Below are 20,167 nucleotides of genomic sequence, written 5' to 3'. Positions count from 1 at the left end.
CTGAGGAGGAAGGAACGCTCTGAGTGAATAGTATCCAGAACAGCTCCGATGAAGGGGAGAGTCTGTGAAGGTTGAAGATGGGATTTGGGAAAGTTGATCTCAAATCCCAGACTCTGTAGAAACCAGATTGTCCTCTGAGTGGCCCGGACGGCCCCCTGAGATGTGAAATCCTTGATGAGCCAGTCGTCGAGGTAGGAAAAAAACACCTGCAGACCATGGTTCCGGAGTGCTGCGGCCACCACAACCAGGCACTTGGTGAAGACTCTGGGAGACGAAGCTAGGCCGAAAGGAAGCACTCTGTACTGAAGATGTCCCATCCGAAATCTGAGGTATTGACGGGAGGCCAGATGGATGGGAATATGAGTGTAGGCCTCCTTGAGATCCAGGGAGCATAACCAGTCGTTCTGCTCGAGGAGGGGATAGAGAGAAGCCAGGGTCAACATGCGAAACTTCTCCCTGACCAGAAACTTGTTGAGCACCCTGAGGTCCAAAATAGGACGCAGGTCGCCCGTCTTCTTCGGAACAAGGAAGTACCCGGAGTAAAAACCCCTGTTCCGTTGGTCCACAGGGACCAGCTCGATGGCACGAAGCCGGAGCAAAGCCTGAGCTTTCTGAAGAAGAAGGGCGATCTGGGTTAAGTTGGAAGGATACTCTCTTGGAGGATGTTCCAGAGGAACATGATGGAACTGAAGAGAGTATCCCTCTCTTACGATGGAAAGGACCCAGAGGTCGGAGGTAATAGTCGTCCATCGATGGTAAAAATGATGGAGACGACCTCCGATGGGAAAAAGCGGGAGGGCAGAACGATGGAAGTTATGCTCCCTACGAGACAGTCAAAAAGGCTGGGGAGCCTTGGGAACAGCAGAAGGTTGAGGCTTTTGTTGGGGCTTCTGCTGATGCTGCCTCTTCACTGGCGGCCGAATGGCAGGGGCCTGCTTCGGCGGGTAGCGCCGCTGATAAATCATAGGAGGACGAGCCGGACGAGAGATGGCAGGCTTGGGCTTCTGGCGGAGGATAGACTGAAAAGATTTTTCATGTTTGGATAACTTCTCAGTAGCCGCCTCGATGGACTCGTCGAACAGGTTCACCCCCGCACAGGGAACGTTCGCCAGTCTGTCCAGGAGATTCGGGTCCATATCGATGGTGCGAAGCCATGCCAAGCGCCTCATGGCCACCGAACAGGCTGCCGGTCTGGCCGAGAGCTTGAAAGCGTCGTAAGACGATTGCATCATCTGCAGGCGGAGCTGGGACGATGCCAGAACCTCAGAGTACTCGAAGCGAGCCTGAGTGTCCAGATAGGGTAAAAACTTTTGCAGGATGGAGAGGAAAAACTCAAAGTAGGTGGCAAAATGAAAGCTGTAATTGAGGACTCGAGAAGCCATCATCGAGTTCTGGTAGATGCGCCTGCCAAATCTGTCCATGGTTTTGCCCTCCCGGCCAGGAGGGATGGAAACATAGACCTGGGAGGGGTGAGACCGCTTCAGAGAGGATTCAACCAAGAGAGACTGGTGCGAGAGCTGTGCCCCATCGAAGCCCTTATGGTGCACCGTGCAGTAGCGAGCATCCAACTTCCCCGGAACCGCCGGGATGGAGTACGGGGTCTCGAAGCACCTCATGAAAGTCTGGTCCAGAAGCTTGTGCAGAGGCAGGCGCAGAGACTCGGCAGGAGGTTGAGGAAGATGCATCGACTCCAGATACTCCTTCAAGAACTTGGAACCCGAATCCAGGGTGATATCCAGATCCACCGCCATCTGCCTCAGGAAGGACGAGAAGGACAACTGGTCTGCCAGAGCCGGGCCACGAGGCGGGCTCGAAGACGATGAGGCGGCCTGGTCCGCCGATGTCGAGGACCGGCACGGAGAGAACGAACCCCCGCAGTCTTCAAGTTCCGGCATGGGAGGAGGAGGCGAGTATTCTGGAGAAAACTCCCGGAAAGGTTGCTTCCGACGAGACAAGGCGTGTCTCGATGAATGCCTCGAGGAGTGCCTCGATCGACGACCGGAGCTGTGTCGAGAAGCAGGCCTCGAGCGACGAGGTGAGCGACGCCCAGACGAGGCAGCTACTGAGTAGATGGGACTGGAGGCCGTGGATCGAAGCATCAGCGGCTGAGATGAGGTCCCCCGAGGCCCGGCATCGCCGAGGGTCCGGACCAGGCAAGCCATGGAACGAGGGTATCGGCTCCAAAGGTGGCATGGGCAAAGACTCTACTCCTTGCGAGACATGCCCCGAAGCCAGACCAGACACTCGTCGAGACTCTGCTCCCAGCAATGAAAGTGTGCGCCAAGGAGGCACCGGAGGCGGCTTGACCTCGCGGGAGGCTTCCACGTGCCCAGGCTGGATCTTGGAGAGAAGCGTCGGCCCAATTTTGGTAAAGAGCTCGACAAACCGCTTCTCCATCAAGGCATGAAATGACGCCGGCAAAGAGGGATCCACATCAGAAATGGGGCCTCCTGCACGGACGTCGGTCAGTCGGCCGCCAGGGGGCTTGGATTTGGAGGCCTTGGGCACCTTAAGCACCACTGGAGGGATAGGAGGCTGCGCTATCTGACCTGAAGAGACATCGGAAGGTACCGCAGCCTGCGTCGAGGTCGAAGCCGGCACGAACGAGGCAGGCTTGAGCAGACTCGAGGCTGAAGATGTAGAATCGGAAGTCGAAGGCGTGGCGCCCTGGGAAGTGGGCCGCATCGGGGACGCCTCCATGCCAAACAGGGACGCTTAAACGCATGTGCTGTGAGCATGGAGCAAGGCCGGCACGATTTCGGAAGGTGTTGGAGCCCGAGACACTGAAGACAGCGTCGATGCGGGTCCGTCAACGAAATCGCGCGCTGGCACTTGACACACTTTTTAAAACCGGTAACAGGCCGGGACATAGGCCGAAAAAGCTCCGCTGCAAGGTCGAAGCCGCGGGGCCACGGCCACGCGACCTGCCCAGTCGAACGATCGAACAAAATTTTTTTTTTTGGGGGGGGGGAACAACAAAACGCAACGTGAGCCAACAGGAATGATCACAAAGAACCCAAACCCGCGGGCACAGAAGGCACAAAAAAGGAACTTCGCGCAGAGAGTTCAAAGGCAAACTTCTCAGCTCCGTGGAAGAGAAAGAACTGAGGAGACACGCCCGGTGCATCGGGCGGGAAGGCACTCGCGCATGCGCGGTGTGGGCAACTCGAAACTTCTAAAAATTTCTACAAGCAAGTATGCTTGTGAGATGTCCGCATCGGGGCTCCGTTGGATGACGTCACCCACTAGTGAGAATGCCTGCCTGCTTGTCCTGGGATAAACAGAAGATAATATTTTAAGTTTTTCATGTGTGGACCTGGATGATAGTCTAAGTTTTTTGAAAAGATATTTTGTTTAACCACATCAGTTAACATGGATATTTAAGCAAATACAAGAATACATATGCTATAATGTTGTTTTGGTTAAATAAAACTATTTAAATTAAGGTAATGATTATTTATCTCCTTTCAATAATGTACAGCAGAAAAGTTGTCCAAATTAGAGAATGACATGAGGACAAATTTTTGTGTTCGAGGTTTGTGCGGTTAACAGGCAGGTACAATGACAGCGACAAAACTTGCGGAGACTGGATGGGGCTCTTGCGGGGACAGAGAAAAATGTATCCCCGTATCATTCTCTAGTCCAGATATGAATACCGTATTTCCCCGCATATAGGCCACCTCTCTGCATAGGCTGCATCCATATATAGGCCGCAGAAAAGGGTGGCCTATGTTTAAAAACTAGAAAATAAGCCGCCCCATGGTATTAGCCATGGCTTATCTTGCGGTACCTCCCCTACCTTTTACATTCATCCCCCCCCACCCCCGGTACCTTTACAGGAAGCCCTCTCGCTGGTGTGCGGCTTGGGTCTCCAGCGGTGCAGGGCAGTCGCAATCTCTTCGGCATCCGGCCTGCCCCCACACCGCCCGCTGAATGGCCGACGTCAGCTCTCGCGGGACTTGCAAGAACTGACCTCAGCCACTCAGTATGTAGTGCAAGGGCAGGCTGGATGCTGAAGAGATTGCGGCTGCCCTGCACTGCTGGAGACCCAAGCGAGAGAGCTTCCTAAAAAGGTAGTGGGGATGGGGCAGATGAGTCAAAAGTTTTAAATAGGCCGCACCATATAACTAGCCCGCGCCCCATACACAGGTTTATAAAACCCATGTATAGGTTGCGGCCTATATATGGGGAAATACAGTAATTAACCTATTAAATTGTAGTACAACTAAATTAGTATTTTTTTTTTTTAATATAACCTTAAAACTGATCTGGAAAGTTATCTTACAAAAAATGAAACCTTTATCTGGTTGTAAATATTAAGATTATACCAGCAAGATTGAGTCTTTCTGTAAAACAAAACATTTAAATCAAGTCTTTCTGATTAATGATTTAAATTAAATCCACCCTGTTTGAAAGTAATAGGAATGCCTTCTTTGCCCATTACAAAACTTCCTAGTAGAAGAAGATGCAGTTGCAGGTTACCTAGAGTGGATGGTGTCTATGTTACTTAATAAAATCAATCATCTTTCTTTCTTTCACTCAGTCCCAAAAAGACTGTCTCCACAGCAGGGGATGTCCATTATCCTTCTCCTGAACTGCTGGCTCCAGGCCAGAGATATGCAGTCATGAGAATCTAGGAATCCCCACACCCACTGTGGAGAGTCTGAATGCAATATCAAATTCAAAAGTTTCATAAGCACTCCTGGCCAGATACTTTTGACACTGCAGCTGCTTCTTGGCCAGCTGGCTAAGTTCTTCAGCCTACTCCAGGGAGACAGAGTCTCCAGGAAATAATATACTATGTATCAGAGGCTTTAAGTATATAGCGCAGGTAGGATTGGATGCAAGAAGTTAGCACCAAGGTCTGAAAAATTTTCCTCCCACGGAATCCAAAATCCTGGCTTCGCTATCTGGGGGAGCCGAGGCATTAATTTTAGCACTTTTGGCCCATTTGAAAGTGGATTCTACTACCAAAGCATGGTGAGGAAGCTGGGCCCTCTCGAACTCAGGAGCCTTCATGCATCTACCTTCTTAGGAGCTACCTGCACAGGGAAGGGTGTGTGTGTGTGGGGGGGGGGGGGGGGGGGGGGGAACAGAGAGTTCCCAGTTCCTCATCAGTGTTTACTTAAGGACAGAGTGCAATGGCACTGTGACCCCCTTCCTTGGGAAGAGATTCATAGTCCTAGACTTTCAACATCTTGGCTCTAGACCCCTCCTCCATCTCCAACTTAAATGGAACGGAAAAAACCATCTCCCTGACAGAAATGGTGAAAGAGAGAGATTCTGATGGCGACTTCCTTCTCTCCTGAAGTGATGACGGGTTAGAATAGATTCCATTTGACTCCTCCTCCCAAAATAATATAGATCCTCTGAGTCCTATGAGCGGTCACAGTCAGATTTCTCTTCCAAGTCTGAATGCTTGGCTAGAACCCCAGCATGCTTTGGTCCAGTGGGATAGTTCCCATGCCCTAAAGGGCGTCGAGGTACAAGACTACCATCAAACTCCTCCCCCATCGAAAGTAGCCCTGCATTCATTGATGCCAATGTTGGCACACTTTGAGGTACTGGTGTTGAGGTCCAGGCCTCACTTCTCCCTGAAGCTCAACGGAAATCTGTGTGAAGAGCCCTAACTGGGTCAAGCATCCTTGATGCCTGAGTGGGTTTGAAATTGTAGGATCCGTGCTAGCTCCTCCCTGAGAATAGTTCAATACTACTCATTGGAGATAGGCACTGGCAAAGGTTGGGGAGCCAGAAGTGGGGACCTGGCTGTCCGACGACTTACACATTGGCACCTCCACTATAGAAAAGGAGTGATCCTCTCAATGCCAACATTTCTCGGCTATTAGAGTCTCCAATGTACCAGCATTCACGTCATTGTTGAGGAGGACTGATTCTTGGGTTTCTCCCAACGCTCAGCATTGCAATCCATCAGTTCCAATGAGGATGATGTTGATCCTGTATGCATCCTCAGTGTTGGGTCCAATGCAGACCGGTCCCACGGCTAGCAGCACCTGATGTCGAGATGGAGACCCCCCTCGATGCCGGTGCACTTCCTGATGCCTGGGCAGCCATCAATGTTGATACTTCTGATGCCAAAGTTGATGAACCAGCTTTTGAGGAGCTAAACAGCTTCTCCTGTTGAACCTGATAAGCTCACTGTGTCTTTAACTTCATTTGTACACAGAGAGAACAATCATTAGGGATACGGGCAGGTCCAAGGCATCCGATGAACCAATTGTGTGTGTCTGTAACCAAGATCACACAATTACATTGGGCGCAGCTCTTGAAGCCACTGGAGGTCTTTTTTGATACTGAGTAAAAGAATTACAATCAAAGTAAACTTCTTAATTGTGAAGTAAAAAGGGGCATGCTCAAATTTATGTCAAGGCTCTGGCCCAAATGTATGCTTAACACTGCAAAAAGTAAAGAAAACTTAAAAGGGCCACAAAAACTAAAAGATACACGGGAAAGGGACACAACTAAAAAATGAAAAATGGAGAAAAGAATAAATGAAAAAGACTCAATAGGAAAGCACAAATGTACACATGAAAAATCCTGAGGAGACAACATCTGAATGTGTCCTCTTAGCTCCACGGAAAAACAAAGACTGAGGGACCTCTGCTCCTGCGTCAGGCACCCACGGGTGGGTGCTATAAGAAGTTTCTACATAATAGCTAGCTAGGTCCGTGCTGGGCTCTGTCAGATAACATCATTCAGCCATGAGAATGAAGGCCTGCTTGTCCGGAGAATTATTTTGTTTAAACTTTAACCTCTTTTATGGCGTTTGCTTGAAGGCCTTTTAAGCCTTTTTTATACAGCCTACTCCTTGGGTTTGGGGTGTTTTTCACTCTTGCCCATTACATGTTTTATTACCCAGTTATCTCAGTGTTATTCCTAGCTCATGGCTAGGTTCTCTCACACTAAAAATTATTGCCTTTCTTAACCTGTCTTTTCTCTACTAACTAACCCACTATTTCCAAAGTCACACTGCAGACTTCAGAGCATACCCTGAAGAAAGCCACAGCATGATGGCTGAAACATTGGTTTCTACTTGACAAAGAAGCAGTGAGACCCAGAAACCTGCAACATGCACAATGCCAGCTGTGGAAACCCTAACAGAACATCTAACCCATGGCTCCTTCATGCATTTTCATCCTACCAAAGCTCTGCCCATGGGCTGCAAAGAGTAAGCATGTAACATTCCTTTATCTACCACCCTTTTACATCCCTATTCATAGGCCTCACTAATGTAGGGCAGACTCATCCTGCTTGTCCATGGAGAAAACAAAAGTTGTTTGTGTGTGGAAGGAATTCTCTGAGGACAGTCAGTAAGATAAGTCATCCACATAGCCCCCACCACCCGCACCTCCTCCCCTTTTCATATGAACCTGCCTACAAGCTGGGTTATGCTCTGAGAGAGGAAGTTAACAGGCATGATGGTAGGCTTTTCTTGGCTAGCACTTGCACAGAAAGGCCTATTCTAGGCTTTTCTGAACTTTGGAAGAGTTAATCTGTTTCTGGCGATGTCAAATGGCATCACCGGTGTGTGGATGACACATCCTGTTGTCAATGAAGAACCCACTATAAATAAGCAACTTTGCTTTGCTATGTAGAACCCATGCAAATGAAATTGGCAAGTTGGTGAAAGGAAAAAAGCTATATAATTTTTGTTATTTGTGACAGCTATTAATCTAACTTTATCTTCAAATGTAAAACAAACGCAAAGAAAAACATAATGTGAAGGGGGTTTATTACTGCAAGGAAACTTCAAATAATGCTTTTCCTTCAGCCTCTTACCTGTTCATCCCCTGAGAGACTCCAATGCTTCCCTGGGCCATCACTTTCTTGATGCCTTTCAGTGCCACCATCTTGGCCTTGGCAATGGGGTCCATAATGTCCTCAGCAGCAAATTTATCTAGATCTAAAACAGTCAAATGCATCTTTTAGCCTATCACCATGAAACAGCCTGCACTGCCCTACCTACTCAGAGCAGATCAAACTGCTTCTGCACCCTAATCCTCCATAAGTGCAGGGAATGAATTAGATTATAGATACGTTTGCCCAACTAACCACCACTTTATGGGATCCTTCCTGCACTGACCAGCAATATATTTTCTGCACTGACCAGCAAATACATTCTCTGCAAATCATATCAATAGTACGATGTAGCCAGCCTTCAACTGAAACAGAGGGCAGTAATTACCAAATTATAGATGGGGATCCCATTTCCATGACACTTATGTTTATGGATCCAAACTTTTCAGCACTGGAGCACTTAAATTTAAGAAGATCCCTCAATAATGCACCTCTATACATTTTATAGCATGCTGTACATTCTGGCAGCTCTACCCACCGTGAAACACATGAATCCATAACCACAAGGTAAAAGAATCCCAGTGTTATCTGTAGGTTGAAGATGAAATTATTTTTTCATTATTTGCAAAAAGCTGAGAATCTGGCAGAAACATATTGAATGTTTTGCCAAAAATATCCAACAATTAATCCACCCTTCCATCCCTAAAACCTTACAACAGGGCATAAGCAGGTCATTACCAGCTGAATGGCCTTTACCAGAATTTACCATTCCCTCCCACCAGTAGTAACAAGGAGAACAGTAGTTTTCTGGCACCTGTGTCTGGGAAGAAGTTGTTTGGATGTTGCTGCTGCTGAACAACAAGTGGCTGAGATTTCATCCCCATCGGCTGTTGCTGAACACCGACTATCTGCTTTGGAAGCAGTCCTTGTTGCTGCGGCATCACAGGCTGCGTTGTGTGCTGTACTCCAACATTATGTCCCTGACTCTGGGACACTCCTGTGCTGGGAGCCAGAACTTGCCCTGCCTGAGGTCCAACAGGTCTCTGCTGCTGTGGTAGGAGTTGGGGAGCATTTGCCAAGTTTTGTTGTCTTATAACTGTCCCCAATGGAAGCTGCTGTTGGGGCCCAACAAGACTGGATGATTGCTCATCATGGGGTGGCTGTGGCTGCTGTTGTGTTTGGGGTATCTGATGGGCCAGTCCCGAAGGACGAACCATCATGGCGTGCTGCTGGGCTGGTTGAAGGTGCTGAACAGACATCAACTGCTTTTTCTGCAATTCCTTCTTCTCATGTTCCAAAAGATCTTCAATCAGGAGTGGAAGTTCGCTGGCTACCAAAGAGCTTTCCATCTTATCTAAGTCATCAACTGATGAGTTGTGTGTACTAGGCAAGCTCAGGGGGCTCCCACTCAAGTCAAACTTTTCCAGTGGTGGATTGCATTGATTCATCATGGGTTTCTGGGACAGCACCGGAACAGAGGAAGCATATGAAAGTGTTGAGTGTTCCTTGTTTGACAACTGTGCCAGTCCACCTCTCACGTTTCCTAAAGTGTCTGTGGTTCTGTTGGTAGTCAAATGGCTATTTCCAGAAGATAGTAGGCTACGTCCTGCTTTAGGACCATGAGAGACAGCCATTTTATCTGCATTCTGGATAGCTTCAGACTTGATGATAATAGGTTGCCTCTCAATAGTGCTAGCTGAGAACTGGCAAGTAGATAATTTTAAGCCATCATCCTCCAGTTTTGGTTTTATGTCTGCTGAAATCCTTACGTTGGTCTCCTTGGCAACACCTGGACCCTTAAGTTTTTTTTCAAAGCCAGCATTAGAAACTGGAGAGGGAGAGGATCCAGAGGATAATAAGTCCTCCAATCTGTGATTAACTCTGTTTTCCTGGCTCTTTTGAATGTTTTCCTTGCCTTGCTCTGTGAGAAGTGGGAAGCTTTGAATACAAGAGTCAGAAGGCTCCCTTTTAAGTAAGGCTTCTTTTTCTGCTTTTTCATTAGCTGATTCAACCAGCCTTAGGTGCTCATTAAAGATATCCTTTTTGTCTCCTGTGTCCAGCTCAGGATCAGTGTAAGCCAGGAGGTCAAACTCATCCCCATTGAGAAGATCATCAAGGTGAGGATCATTGGTCTCAAGATTATCAAGGTTACCAAGATCATCATCCCCTTTTGCAACATCAGGGTCAAGGCTCAGGTTGGCAAGGTCATCATCATCTTCAAGATCCTTATGAGAATCAAAGTCAACATCCAAGTCAGGCTCTACAGGATCTACACAAGGAAGCCTTGTGCTATTCATGCTAAGTTGAACCTTACTGGGGACTGTAGCAGAGTTGGAAACAGCACCAGAGTCTGCACTTTCCTTTAATCCCCTAGAGCAAAGGTTAGCATTTGAAGTGGAAAGTGTGCGAGGAGTATGTTGGGACAGTATATCTAACCCAGAATTTAAGAGTGACATGTCCTTGGAATGAGTACGCTGGCTATTATTTGCCTCAGAATTCTGTGGAGATGATGACAAAGTTGAAATCTTTTGGGACTGCAGAAGAGGATTTACAAGCCCATTGTTTTGCACAGGTGCCAGCTGAGCCCGTATACCCATAGACTGGAGGCTCTGATTTTCCATGTTTGACAAAAAGAAACGGGGTCTTGTTGGAATATTCTGCTGAGCAAGAGGAACACCTGTGGCCCCAGGGACTCCTTTCTGAGTGTTGTGGCGTAGTTCTATATAAGGCGCACCCATTGTACTTGATGAGGCTGGAATTTGTTCACTTGGTACTGCTACTCGTGAGGGAAGCCCCACTGTGCCATTCAAAGCCGGTCTATTTATATCAAGACTCAAGGGTTGCTGGAAGCGAGGTGTAGAAGGTCGTTGCTGCAGATGCCATAAGTGCTGTTGCTGTGGAGCTCCCTGGAAAGCAGCTCGTGGAAAAAACGGCTGTGAAGCTCCCACTGTTTGCCTGGAACTGCAAGAACAATGAATGAAGTACAAAAATGAACATTTCCCTATCATTCATATTATACAACCAAAATAATTATACTTCTTGTTTTTAGCAAACTAGTTGTTGAAAACTCAATTATTTGCCAATGTCTTTTTATGCTAAGGTATAATTCAGTTGATAATCGCCTTTTAGAATTTTTACGACATCGATGTATGATTTAAAGCTTGCTTGTATTTCTGAATTGATTGAATTTGTGCTCTATCCCTATTATAACAGGGATGATTAACGATGCTGTTTAGACATGTCTATGTTAAGTGTGATAATTGGAGGGAAACAAGATTTTATGTATGTGGTATGGAAACCGCATAGTTGTATGTGGTATATAAACTTTTTTTTAAAAAAATTGAAATTTTACAAATACAAAAGTATAAGAATAAAACAAAACAATAAGCTGCAGATACCAAAATATATATAATAATATGCAAAATATAGTATATTTAATATACAAAGTAAAGTTAATTGGGATTTACATGAGTCCTTATATATTCATCAAGAGGGGTCCAAATTTTTGTGAATCTGGCTGTTATTTTGTTTGAATGTTATTATTTCCTCATACTTTCTGATAAACTTTTTAAAAAATAAATAAACTTGAGGGAAGAATGAACAGAGCACTTCGATTCTACCAAAGAGAGGCCTACATAGCTCACTGAACTCCATAGGGACTGAAGCAGTGAATTCTTTACTACCATCCCCCAAAGGAATCACATTTTATTCTTTCACAGGCTGCAAAATGCTTAACAGTTATGAATGTTCCATAATATATAAGACCTCTTCCTCCAAAATGCCAATGTTCTCATCTATGAGCAGATACACTCCCTAATCCTTCCAATGCCCACCAAATCTAAAAGTAGGAGCAGCTTCTGTGACTCTAAATGACCGCACCTTCAAAAAGATATAAATAGGATGGAGTCAGTTCAGAGGAAGGCTACTAAAATAGTCAGTGGTCTTCATCCTAAGGAGTATGAAGACAAAACTAAAGATCTCAAAATGTATACTTTGGAGGAAAGGCAGGAGAGGGGAGATATGATAGAGATGTTTTTAAGTGGCATAAATGTGCATGAGGAGAGTTTTTTTCATTTGAAAGAAAGCTACAAAATGAGAGGGCATAGGATGAAGTTAAGAGGTGATAGGCTCAGGAGTAATCTAAGGAAATACATTTTTACAGAAAGGTTGGTGATGCATGGCATAGTCTCTTGGTAGAGGTGGTGGTGACAAAGAGTCTAGATTCAAACGGCCTGATGTCCAACCACAATATATGATATTATTGAAGGTACAACTGAGGCTCTTATATATTGTTAGATGACAGTGCCAGCATCTATTAGATTTAGAACCGTCCAACTTTTGTAACCTAACCGGGGTCCAAAACAATCTATGTAACAAAAAAAAACATGTTTGTCTCATAGATGCTGATGCTGTACATCTCATCCTCCAAGTCCAAATTTGTGGCCATCGAGATGCAGAAATTTACTGCTTTATTTCAATGCTCCAAATTTCTCTAAGACTATTTTTTGGTTTCTTATTCAAGAATTCAGAAATTAATTTATACTATCGGGCGGCCTGATGTCCTAAAGAATCTAAATTCAAGAAAGCATGGGACATGCATGTGGGATCTCTTAGGGAGAGTAGGAGAGAGTGGATGCTGTGGATGGGAAGACTGGATGGGCCATTTGGTCTTTATCTTGTCATTATGTTTCTATATTTCTATGAATATCTTGTACCTACCTGACCCCAATGTCCAGGCTCGAAGGAGTTGCTGCAGGAGGTGGTCTGGACAATCTGACATCCTGCGAAAATGCAGCCTGTGCCATTACTGGACCTGCCAGCTTCCCACCTCCTGGAGATGAGCTGCTTATGTTCCCTAAAATACCCTTGTCCTGAAAACAAAATGAGGAGAAAACTGAAGAAAAGAAAGTGGATTTCTACTTCAACCATATCTAACTCAGTGGGTGACTGACTGCAGGGCAAAGCTGACCAAGCTCTCAGGGTCTCAGGGTGCCTGCACTGTGGTCATAGCCAACTTACCAAAAAGCTCTTCCTCAGCTAATTATACCACGAGTTTGGTCCCCATCTCTGCCCTGTCCATGCGAGCTCAGTCCCCACAAACCGTATGATTCCATCTTCACAAGCCTCGAATAGTTATGATTTTATATTGAACTTATTTTATTAAAGTATAAAAGAAACAATATTCTGTACAATTGTCATTTTATAAACAGAGCAAGGATCAACAAAACCCGTCTCCCCTCCCCTTCACAAATATTCTCTCCACTATAAACTAAATCTAAACTAAAACTTAATTTTATAGACCTGGTCTTCAACCAAAAGGTGCTTGACTTGGTTTACAATAATGTAAGTATAGTACATAAATATAAAAGAAGAATGAAATCTAGAATGGCTTAGTTTCCAAAGTGTTTAGTAAACAAGAAAGTTTTCAGAGCTTTCTGAATTAAAACAAAGGGACCTAGACATCTAAGTGAAAGCAGGAACTCATTCCAGAGCTCAGTTAGTTTGAAAATGAAAGAGTGGCTGAATCTCTTGAAACTTCTATCCCAAATTTTTGCCCCTCATGTTCCAAAGTGCTCCTTCCTCCCACATTGATATCCCCCTCTCCCTTACTTGTTCCCTTCAGGGCCATCCAGCTGGGCATGCCCCCCTTCACCGAAGCTGACCCAGAAGGCTTCCCTCCGATGTCAGAGCTGACATTCGAGAAAAGCCTTCCATGTCAGCTGGGGATCCCAATTCCCTCACTTAACAGTTCACAATCCATCCCAAGCTCAGTAACGCCTCCACCACTTTCTCTCCATCTATTCAGGATTAGGCTATGATGAGTCAATTTTCCACGTATGGGTACACAAAACAAACTGATCTGCAGAGATAAGCAGCCACCACCACCTTGGTGAAAGTTCGAGGTGCTATTGCCAGCCCAAAAGGAAGGGGCTGAGAACTGATAGTGATTCTCCAATACATGGAATCTTAGAAACTTTCTGTGTTCTGGGAAGACTGAGATGTGAAGGTAAGCTTCTATCATATTTAGGGCGGCCAGAAACTCTCCTGGCTCAACCACTGCAATGACAACCAAATGGTCTTCCATCTGGAACAGAGAAATTCTCAGGGCTGCGTTGACATGTTTCAGATCCAGGATAGGCCTCCACTCTTCTGAGCCTTTCTTGAGCAAAACAAAGTATATGGTGTATCTGCCAGAGCCAGGGTCTTTTGGAAGGACTGGTTCTATGGCTTGAATATCCAGCAACCGTCTTAACATTGCCTGGACCTTTTCTGCCTTCTCTGGCCAGCCTGCCTGCGAATCCACAAACCAGTCGAAGAAAGGGTGCATGAACTCTATCTTGCAACCCTCTCTGATAATCTCCAGGATCCAGCGTCCAAACATTATCCATTCCCAAGCCTCCAGGTAGTCCAAGAGACAACTTCCAATCTTCAAAGAAGCGGCTTGAGAGCTGGCATCACTGTGGCTTTTTGGCTGGCATTGTGGAGTGGGAACCTGAACCTTGGTTCCACAGGTTCCTGGAAAATTTCTGTCTGAAACTTTGAAAGGCTCTTTGGGTAGAGGATCCTGTTGAGTACTGGCAAGGGAGGACCCCCAGCTTAGCTGCTCGGGGTCAGCTGTCTGGTAAAGATCTTGGGTCTGCGATCTTGGCAATGAGATCATCTAGTCCCTTGCCAAACAGCATTTATCCCTGAACGGGAGCTACTCAGTGTTTCTTTAGTGGCTGAATCACCAGCCCATTGTCTGATCCAAAGCATACAACGGGTGGAGATTGAAAATGCTTTCCCCATGACTCTGATGATATCAGAATACATCTGCTACATAGTCTATTTCAGCTAACACAAGCTGTGGCAGGGGCTCATACTCCATCAGGCTCTAATTTTGGAGCCTGGAATGACAGGCACATGCCACAAAGGAGGCCACAGCTAAAGCCTTAATCCCTAAGGCTAGTGCCGCAAACTGCCTTCTGAGGACATAAGAACACAAAAACATAAGAATAGCCTTACTGGGTCAGACCAATGGTCCATCAAGCCCAGTAACTCATTCTCACGGTGGCCAATCCAGGTGACTAGTACCTGGCCAAATTCCAAGGAGTAGAAACATTCCATGCTATCGACCTAGGGCAAGCAGTGGCTTCCCTTATGTCTTTCTCAATAACAGACTATGGACTTTTTCTCCTAGAAATGGTCCAAACCTTTCTTAAAACTAGTTACATTACCAGAACCATATGCACTCTGTGGTCCTGCAGATCCCTCAGGACCATGCCTCCCTCCCTAGGTAGGAATGTGTGTTCAGTCACTTGGGCAACCAGGGAATCCATCTTTGGAATAGCAACACGTGCTGGAATTCCTGAGCCATGGAATACAATTTAGCCATGATCTTAGCCACCTTCAGGGAGCCTTTGGGGGTCTCCCAGGGCTCTGTGATGGATGAGATGTGGATTGAGCTCAGATCCCACTCAGAATACTGGGAGGATGGGGTTTGTGAAGGATCTATCTTTAGTTCTCAAAGGGACTCGGTAATGATCTCTAGTATTGCAGAGGATTTGAAAAGTTGGCGAACAAGGGATCCTCTCCCTGGTCTATAGCCGAGCTCACCTCCTGGTCTATAGCCGAGCTCACCTCCTGGTCCTCCAGATGGGAGGCTACTTCTTCCCCCAGGAAAGCTTCACTTTGAGACAATAAGGAGATTAAATATGACCCCTCATCCTCCAGGTCCCTGTCCAATAGACCATTGGAATCCAGAATAGCCTCTGCTCTCACGGAAGAAGAGCTGCCTTGTGCAAAAGCCTGCCAGAGATTAATAAATTCTGGGGTAAAGGCCTGAGAGGGCAACTCTCCTTGCCCCTTAGGGTGGAGTAACCGCCTTTACTTGGGATGCGAAGCATCTATGCCCTTATGGTACACATGGTCACTGTTCCTAGGCTCCAGAAGATATTTCATTCTCACCCCCCCCCCCCTCCAACAGGACTATCAGCCATTCTCCAGCCCTCAGGGCCTGAGGAGGAGCTAAGCCTGAAGCTCCTGCCCCTTCATCTCATGCCATGTGGCAAAAGGGCATTCCTCATTTGCCTATCCAGCACAAATAAGACATGATATAAGAGTATTAAGAGTCTGAGGAATCCATCCCTATCAGTTTTAAGGAAAACTAAGGTGTTTTAAAGGAGCTGGAGAACTTAGAAAAAAAACCCCGGAAAACCAAGACTGATGCAGCAGTAGAATTTTGGTGCCAGAAAATAGCTTAAAAACGCTTCAGGGCTTACCAAAAACCACAAAAAAATAGGATTTTTGGGGAAGGGGATCAAAGACCTAATTTAGAAATACAGTTTTCAAGACTTTCCCACAACCCCAATTTCCCCATAGGCTGTAACACCTTGTACTCACAGTCCATACACTAGGTAAATGATGCTACAATCTGCTTCAGCTCCTTGAAAGAGCAACTGGATCTGGAAGGGTTCTCTGCCTCAAATCTCTGGTCAGCTGCCACATCGGGAACATTGGGCTGCCAGTCAGACTGTAGTTAGATTGATCTTCTAACCCCCCCCCCCCCCTTGGCTGCGACGCATGACACAGAAAACCAATACTGTGAACGCCCCTGAAGGGCGCTATTGATGTCTAACAGCCTGCGTTCAAGCTCCTGACCTAGTCAAGGAAGCAAGTTCCAAGGGCCCAGAACCTTGAGCTCCACAAATCTTCAGCTGGCTGTACAGGTCCCTGAAGGACACACTTGTCAGCTGCAGACTGAAATATCTTCTCTCCAAGCAGGCACAGCAATCCCTTGAAGCTGTGCAAAAAACCTAGAATGGACCAAAAACTGAAAAAGGGACAGCAAAACAAAGAAATGAATGGAGCAGATCAGACAATGTCATACTCGCATGCACAAGGAAGAACTGAAGGGTGCAGCAGAGACCATGGAGGAGGAGTTGAAAACCTGTGATTGACATCCTTTGCAGTACACTCATGAGCACAGATGGAGTACCCTATGGTTCAGCATACCATCCCTATTGCAGGAGTAATGCTCTTGTCTGAGTCCAATCAGTTGCCTTTCTTCTGTGTGATAGAATCTTGTGGCTCTCAGGCAATGCCTTCATTTCTGCAACCAAGCAACTTCTAAGAGAACACTTTGAGCTTCCAATCTGTAGGTAGGCATTCCTTGAGGGTGCAACTTGGGTGAAGTTAAGATATATATGCTTATTTCATAAAATGTGTACACGTACAAATTTACACCTTCCTTGGAGTAAGCATACATTTGTGCATTACTTGGGGTAGAAACCTAGTTTATAAAAGACATGCTACCTTTATAATCATACAAAAAAGAAAGGGGGTATAAAGGATAATTTATACAAAATCTACTTCAATAAATTTTTTTGCACATTAGTGTCTGACTTCTTTGCTGTAATTAATCTATTGTTTCTAATAGCCCATTTTTTATCATGCAAATAAAAACCTTTTTATAACAAAACACTTACTCCAATGCATAAATTAAGAGGCTGAAGTATCATAGAGGATGCATTGTTCTCAGTAAAGAGACCTCTTATAACTTGGATGTTATTTTAAGTCTTTATCCTGAATGCATGAAGTGTAATCATTTACCTCAAACCTCCTTCCTACCTCAAGTATTGTATATTAATTTAATTTATTATTTAATTTAATTAGAAGACTATCTATTATCCATTAACAAAAGATAGGTTTGTACTCTTAGTTAGTTAATGGATAGTCTTCTAATTAAATTAATAAATTAAATTAATATACAATACTTGAGGTAGGAAGGAGGTTTGAGGTAAATGAATACACTATATGCATTCAGGATGAAGACTTGAAATAACATCCAAGTTATAAGAGGTCTCTTTACTGAGAACAATGCATCCTCTATGATACTTCAGCCTCTTAATTTATGTATTGGGGTGTGTGTTGTTATAAAAAGGTTTTTATTTGCATGATAAAAAATGGGCTATTAGAAACAATAGATTAATTACAACAAAGAAGTCAGACACCAATGTGCAAAAAATTTATTGAAGTAGATTTTGTATAAATTATCCTTTATACCCCTTTTCTTTTTTGATTGATGACAGTTCTGTGGGTTGGATAACTTAGGAAACGATCCGCTTTCTGTTAGCTAACATTTATAATCATAGTCACTCTTTTGTACAAGCCTCACAATGTTCAGTACGTTTTTATAAAAATATTTAATAAGGAAGCAAAAATATTTTTTTGCTTTGTACCCTTAAAATGTGGTTTTCCTCCCACTTCCCACCCTGAAAGTATCCCCTGTGTGAATTTATGCATATTTTCACTACTCCATTTAGTCAATGCTATAGATACACTAAACTGTCCTCTTTTCTTTATTCAGAACAACTGAAGTACCACATCAATATGCATACACACAGAAATAAGAGGGCCTATAATGCTACCTGGTAAGGCTGCACCCCCCTGGTTGCTAGATCAAAGGCTGGGTTGGTGACATCACTGTTCCAGGTTGCTTGGGAAGCAGTGGCTGCTGCAGCCTCCTTCTCTTGACGCAAATTATTCCTCTGGATCTGTTGTCGAATGAGGAGCTCCCGCAGTCTCTGGCGCTGAAAGAGAGAAAGAGCACTCAGTTTGAAATGGAGAAACCTGGAGGAGACTACCATCCCTTTTAGCATCTGTTCTTCAGAGTCGGGGGAGGGGGGGGGTGTCAGAAAATTCAAACATCACATAATAGATGATAAAAGAATAAGACCAATTAGTGCATTCAGTCTGCCAAGTTATTTCTTTTTCAAAAATGAAGCAGCTTATTTATGTGCCTATATATATTTTTTAAATCTGCAGTCCACCATAAGAAAGGCAGTTACTTTCCAAACTTACTGGAAATATCCATAGCACTTTCTGAGATTTAATGTAAAAAAAAACTACACCATATAACAATTTCATCAAGCAAACCCAAAATTATCTGACCATTTAAGGGCTACTCAGAGACAGCAGTAGCACCAGTGGCATAGTAAGGGTGAGTGGCACCCATCACCTGCTCTCCCAACACACGCGACCCGTACCTTTTAAACTTCTCCGGTGTGAGTACATGCCTATGTCGGTGTCAGCGCGCACTTTGATGTCACTTCCTAGGCATGAGTCCCAGAAATTACATCAGAGAGAGTGGTGATGCTGACGTGGAAAGGAAAAAAGGTATGGGGGAAGGCAAGGGGCGCACAAACACAGCAGAAGAGGGGTATCATGCCCTTAGGAAGATTGCATCCAGGGTGGACCACACATTCCTTACTACGCCACTAAGCAGCACAACTTTCAAGGTTAAGAAAGGCTTTCAAAAAAGCAAAGTTACTTATCTGTAGCAGGTGTTCTCTGAGGACAGCAGGTATTTATTCTCACATGTGGATGATGTCATCTAGTATGGACAGATACCAAGTACACTGCCAATTTAAATTTTAAGTCACTACCCGTATTGCACGCATGCTAGTGCCTACCCCCCGATATTGGCTTGTGGGATCTGCAGTAACAAAGCTAAGAAGCCAACTAGGGGAGATGGACAGGTTCTGAGAATATAAACCTGCTGTCCTCAGAGAACACCTGTTATTGGTAAATAACTATGCATTCTCCAAGGACATGCAGGTATAATATTCTCACATATGGGACTGCCAACCTGCCAAGATCATGCCTTTAGGCAGAGGGTTACAGTGAAAAAACATGAGTCTGGTGAAACCCAAAGGGGTTGGAAGAAAAGCTGATGTCTAAAAAGAGAATAAATTTTGTTCAAACCGACTTTCTCTTCAGAAGTGCTATTTGAAACAGTAGTGTGAAGTGAAGGTATGTATTGAGGACCAAGTGGCCACTTTACAGAAGTCCTCAACAGAAGTTGAGTGAAAAAGGGCTATTAAAGTCGTCATAGCTTATGAGCAGTTAACACAGCCTTCAAGTGACAGTCCAGCACGAGTATATGCAGAGGAGATACGGTTTGCAAGCCAAGTGGAGATGGTTCTCTTGATGACAAGAATTCCCAAGTGTGTTAGGGTTGAAAGCCACAGAGTTGAGAGGACATTCTATGAGGCTTAGTGCAATCCAAGTAGAATGCAAGAGCATGTTTACAGTCCAATGTGTGAAGAACTATTCCACCAAGGTGAGAAAGTGGCCTTAGAAAGAAAACAGGCAGAACTATGGTCTGATTGAGATGAAACTTGGAGATGAATTTTGGGAGGAATTTCGGATATGTTCAGAGAACCATTTTATCATGATAGAATCTTATCTATGGTGGGATCCAAGACAAGTACAGTGGTGCCTCGCATAACGGTCGCCTCGCACAGCGAACGCTGCGCACAACGAACGTTATGTCTTGATTCGTACAACGGACTTCGTTTCACACAACGAA

The 20,167-nt window shown here is 45.1% G+C and overlaps 1 protein-coding gene across 1 annotated transcript in view; it reads right to left on the bottom strand.

The window, feature by feature from the left end:
* Positions 1-20,167, bottom strand: part of LOC117357250 (histone-lysine N-methyltransferase 2D-like) — a 468,534-nt gene that overhangs the window by 203,270 nt on the left and 245,097 nt on the right. Inside the window, 4 exon segments of the mRNA XM_033937621.1 lie at positions 7,798-7,921; positions 8,630-10,776; positions 12,535-12,686; positions 18,225-18,386. Of these exon segments, the coding sequence (XP_033793512.1) occupies positions 7,798-7,921; positions 8,630-10,776; positions 12,535-12,686; positions 18,225-18,386 (2,585 nt within the window).

The sequence above is a fragment of the Geotrypetes seraphini genome, chromosome 3 (assembly GCF_902459505.1).
Source record: "Geotrypetes seraphini chromosome 3, aGeoSer1.1, whole genome shotgun sequence".
In the NCBI taxonomy this organism is placed as follows: domain Eukaryota; kingdom Metazoa; phylum Chordata; class Amphibia; order Gymnophiona; family Dermophiidae; genus Geotrypetes; species Geotrypetes seraphini.
This window is presented reverse-complemented; position numbering and strand designations above follow the sequence as displayed.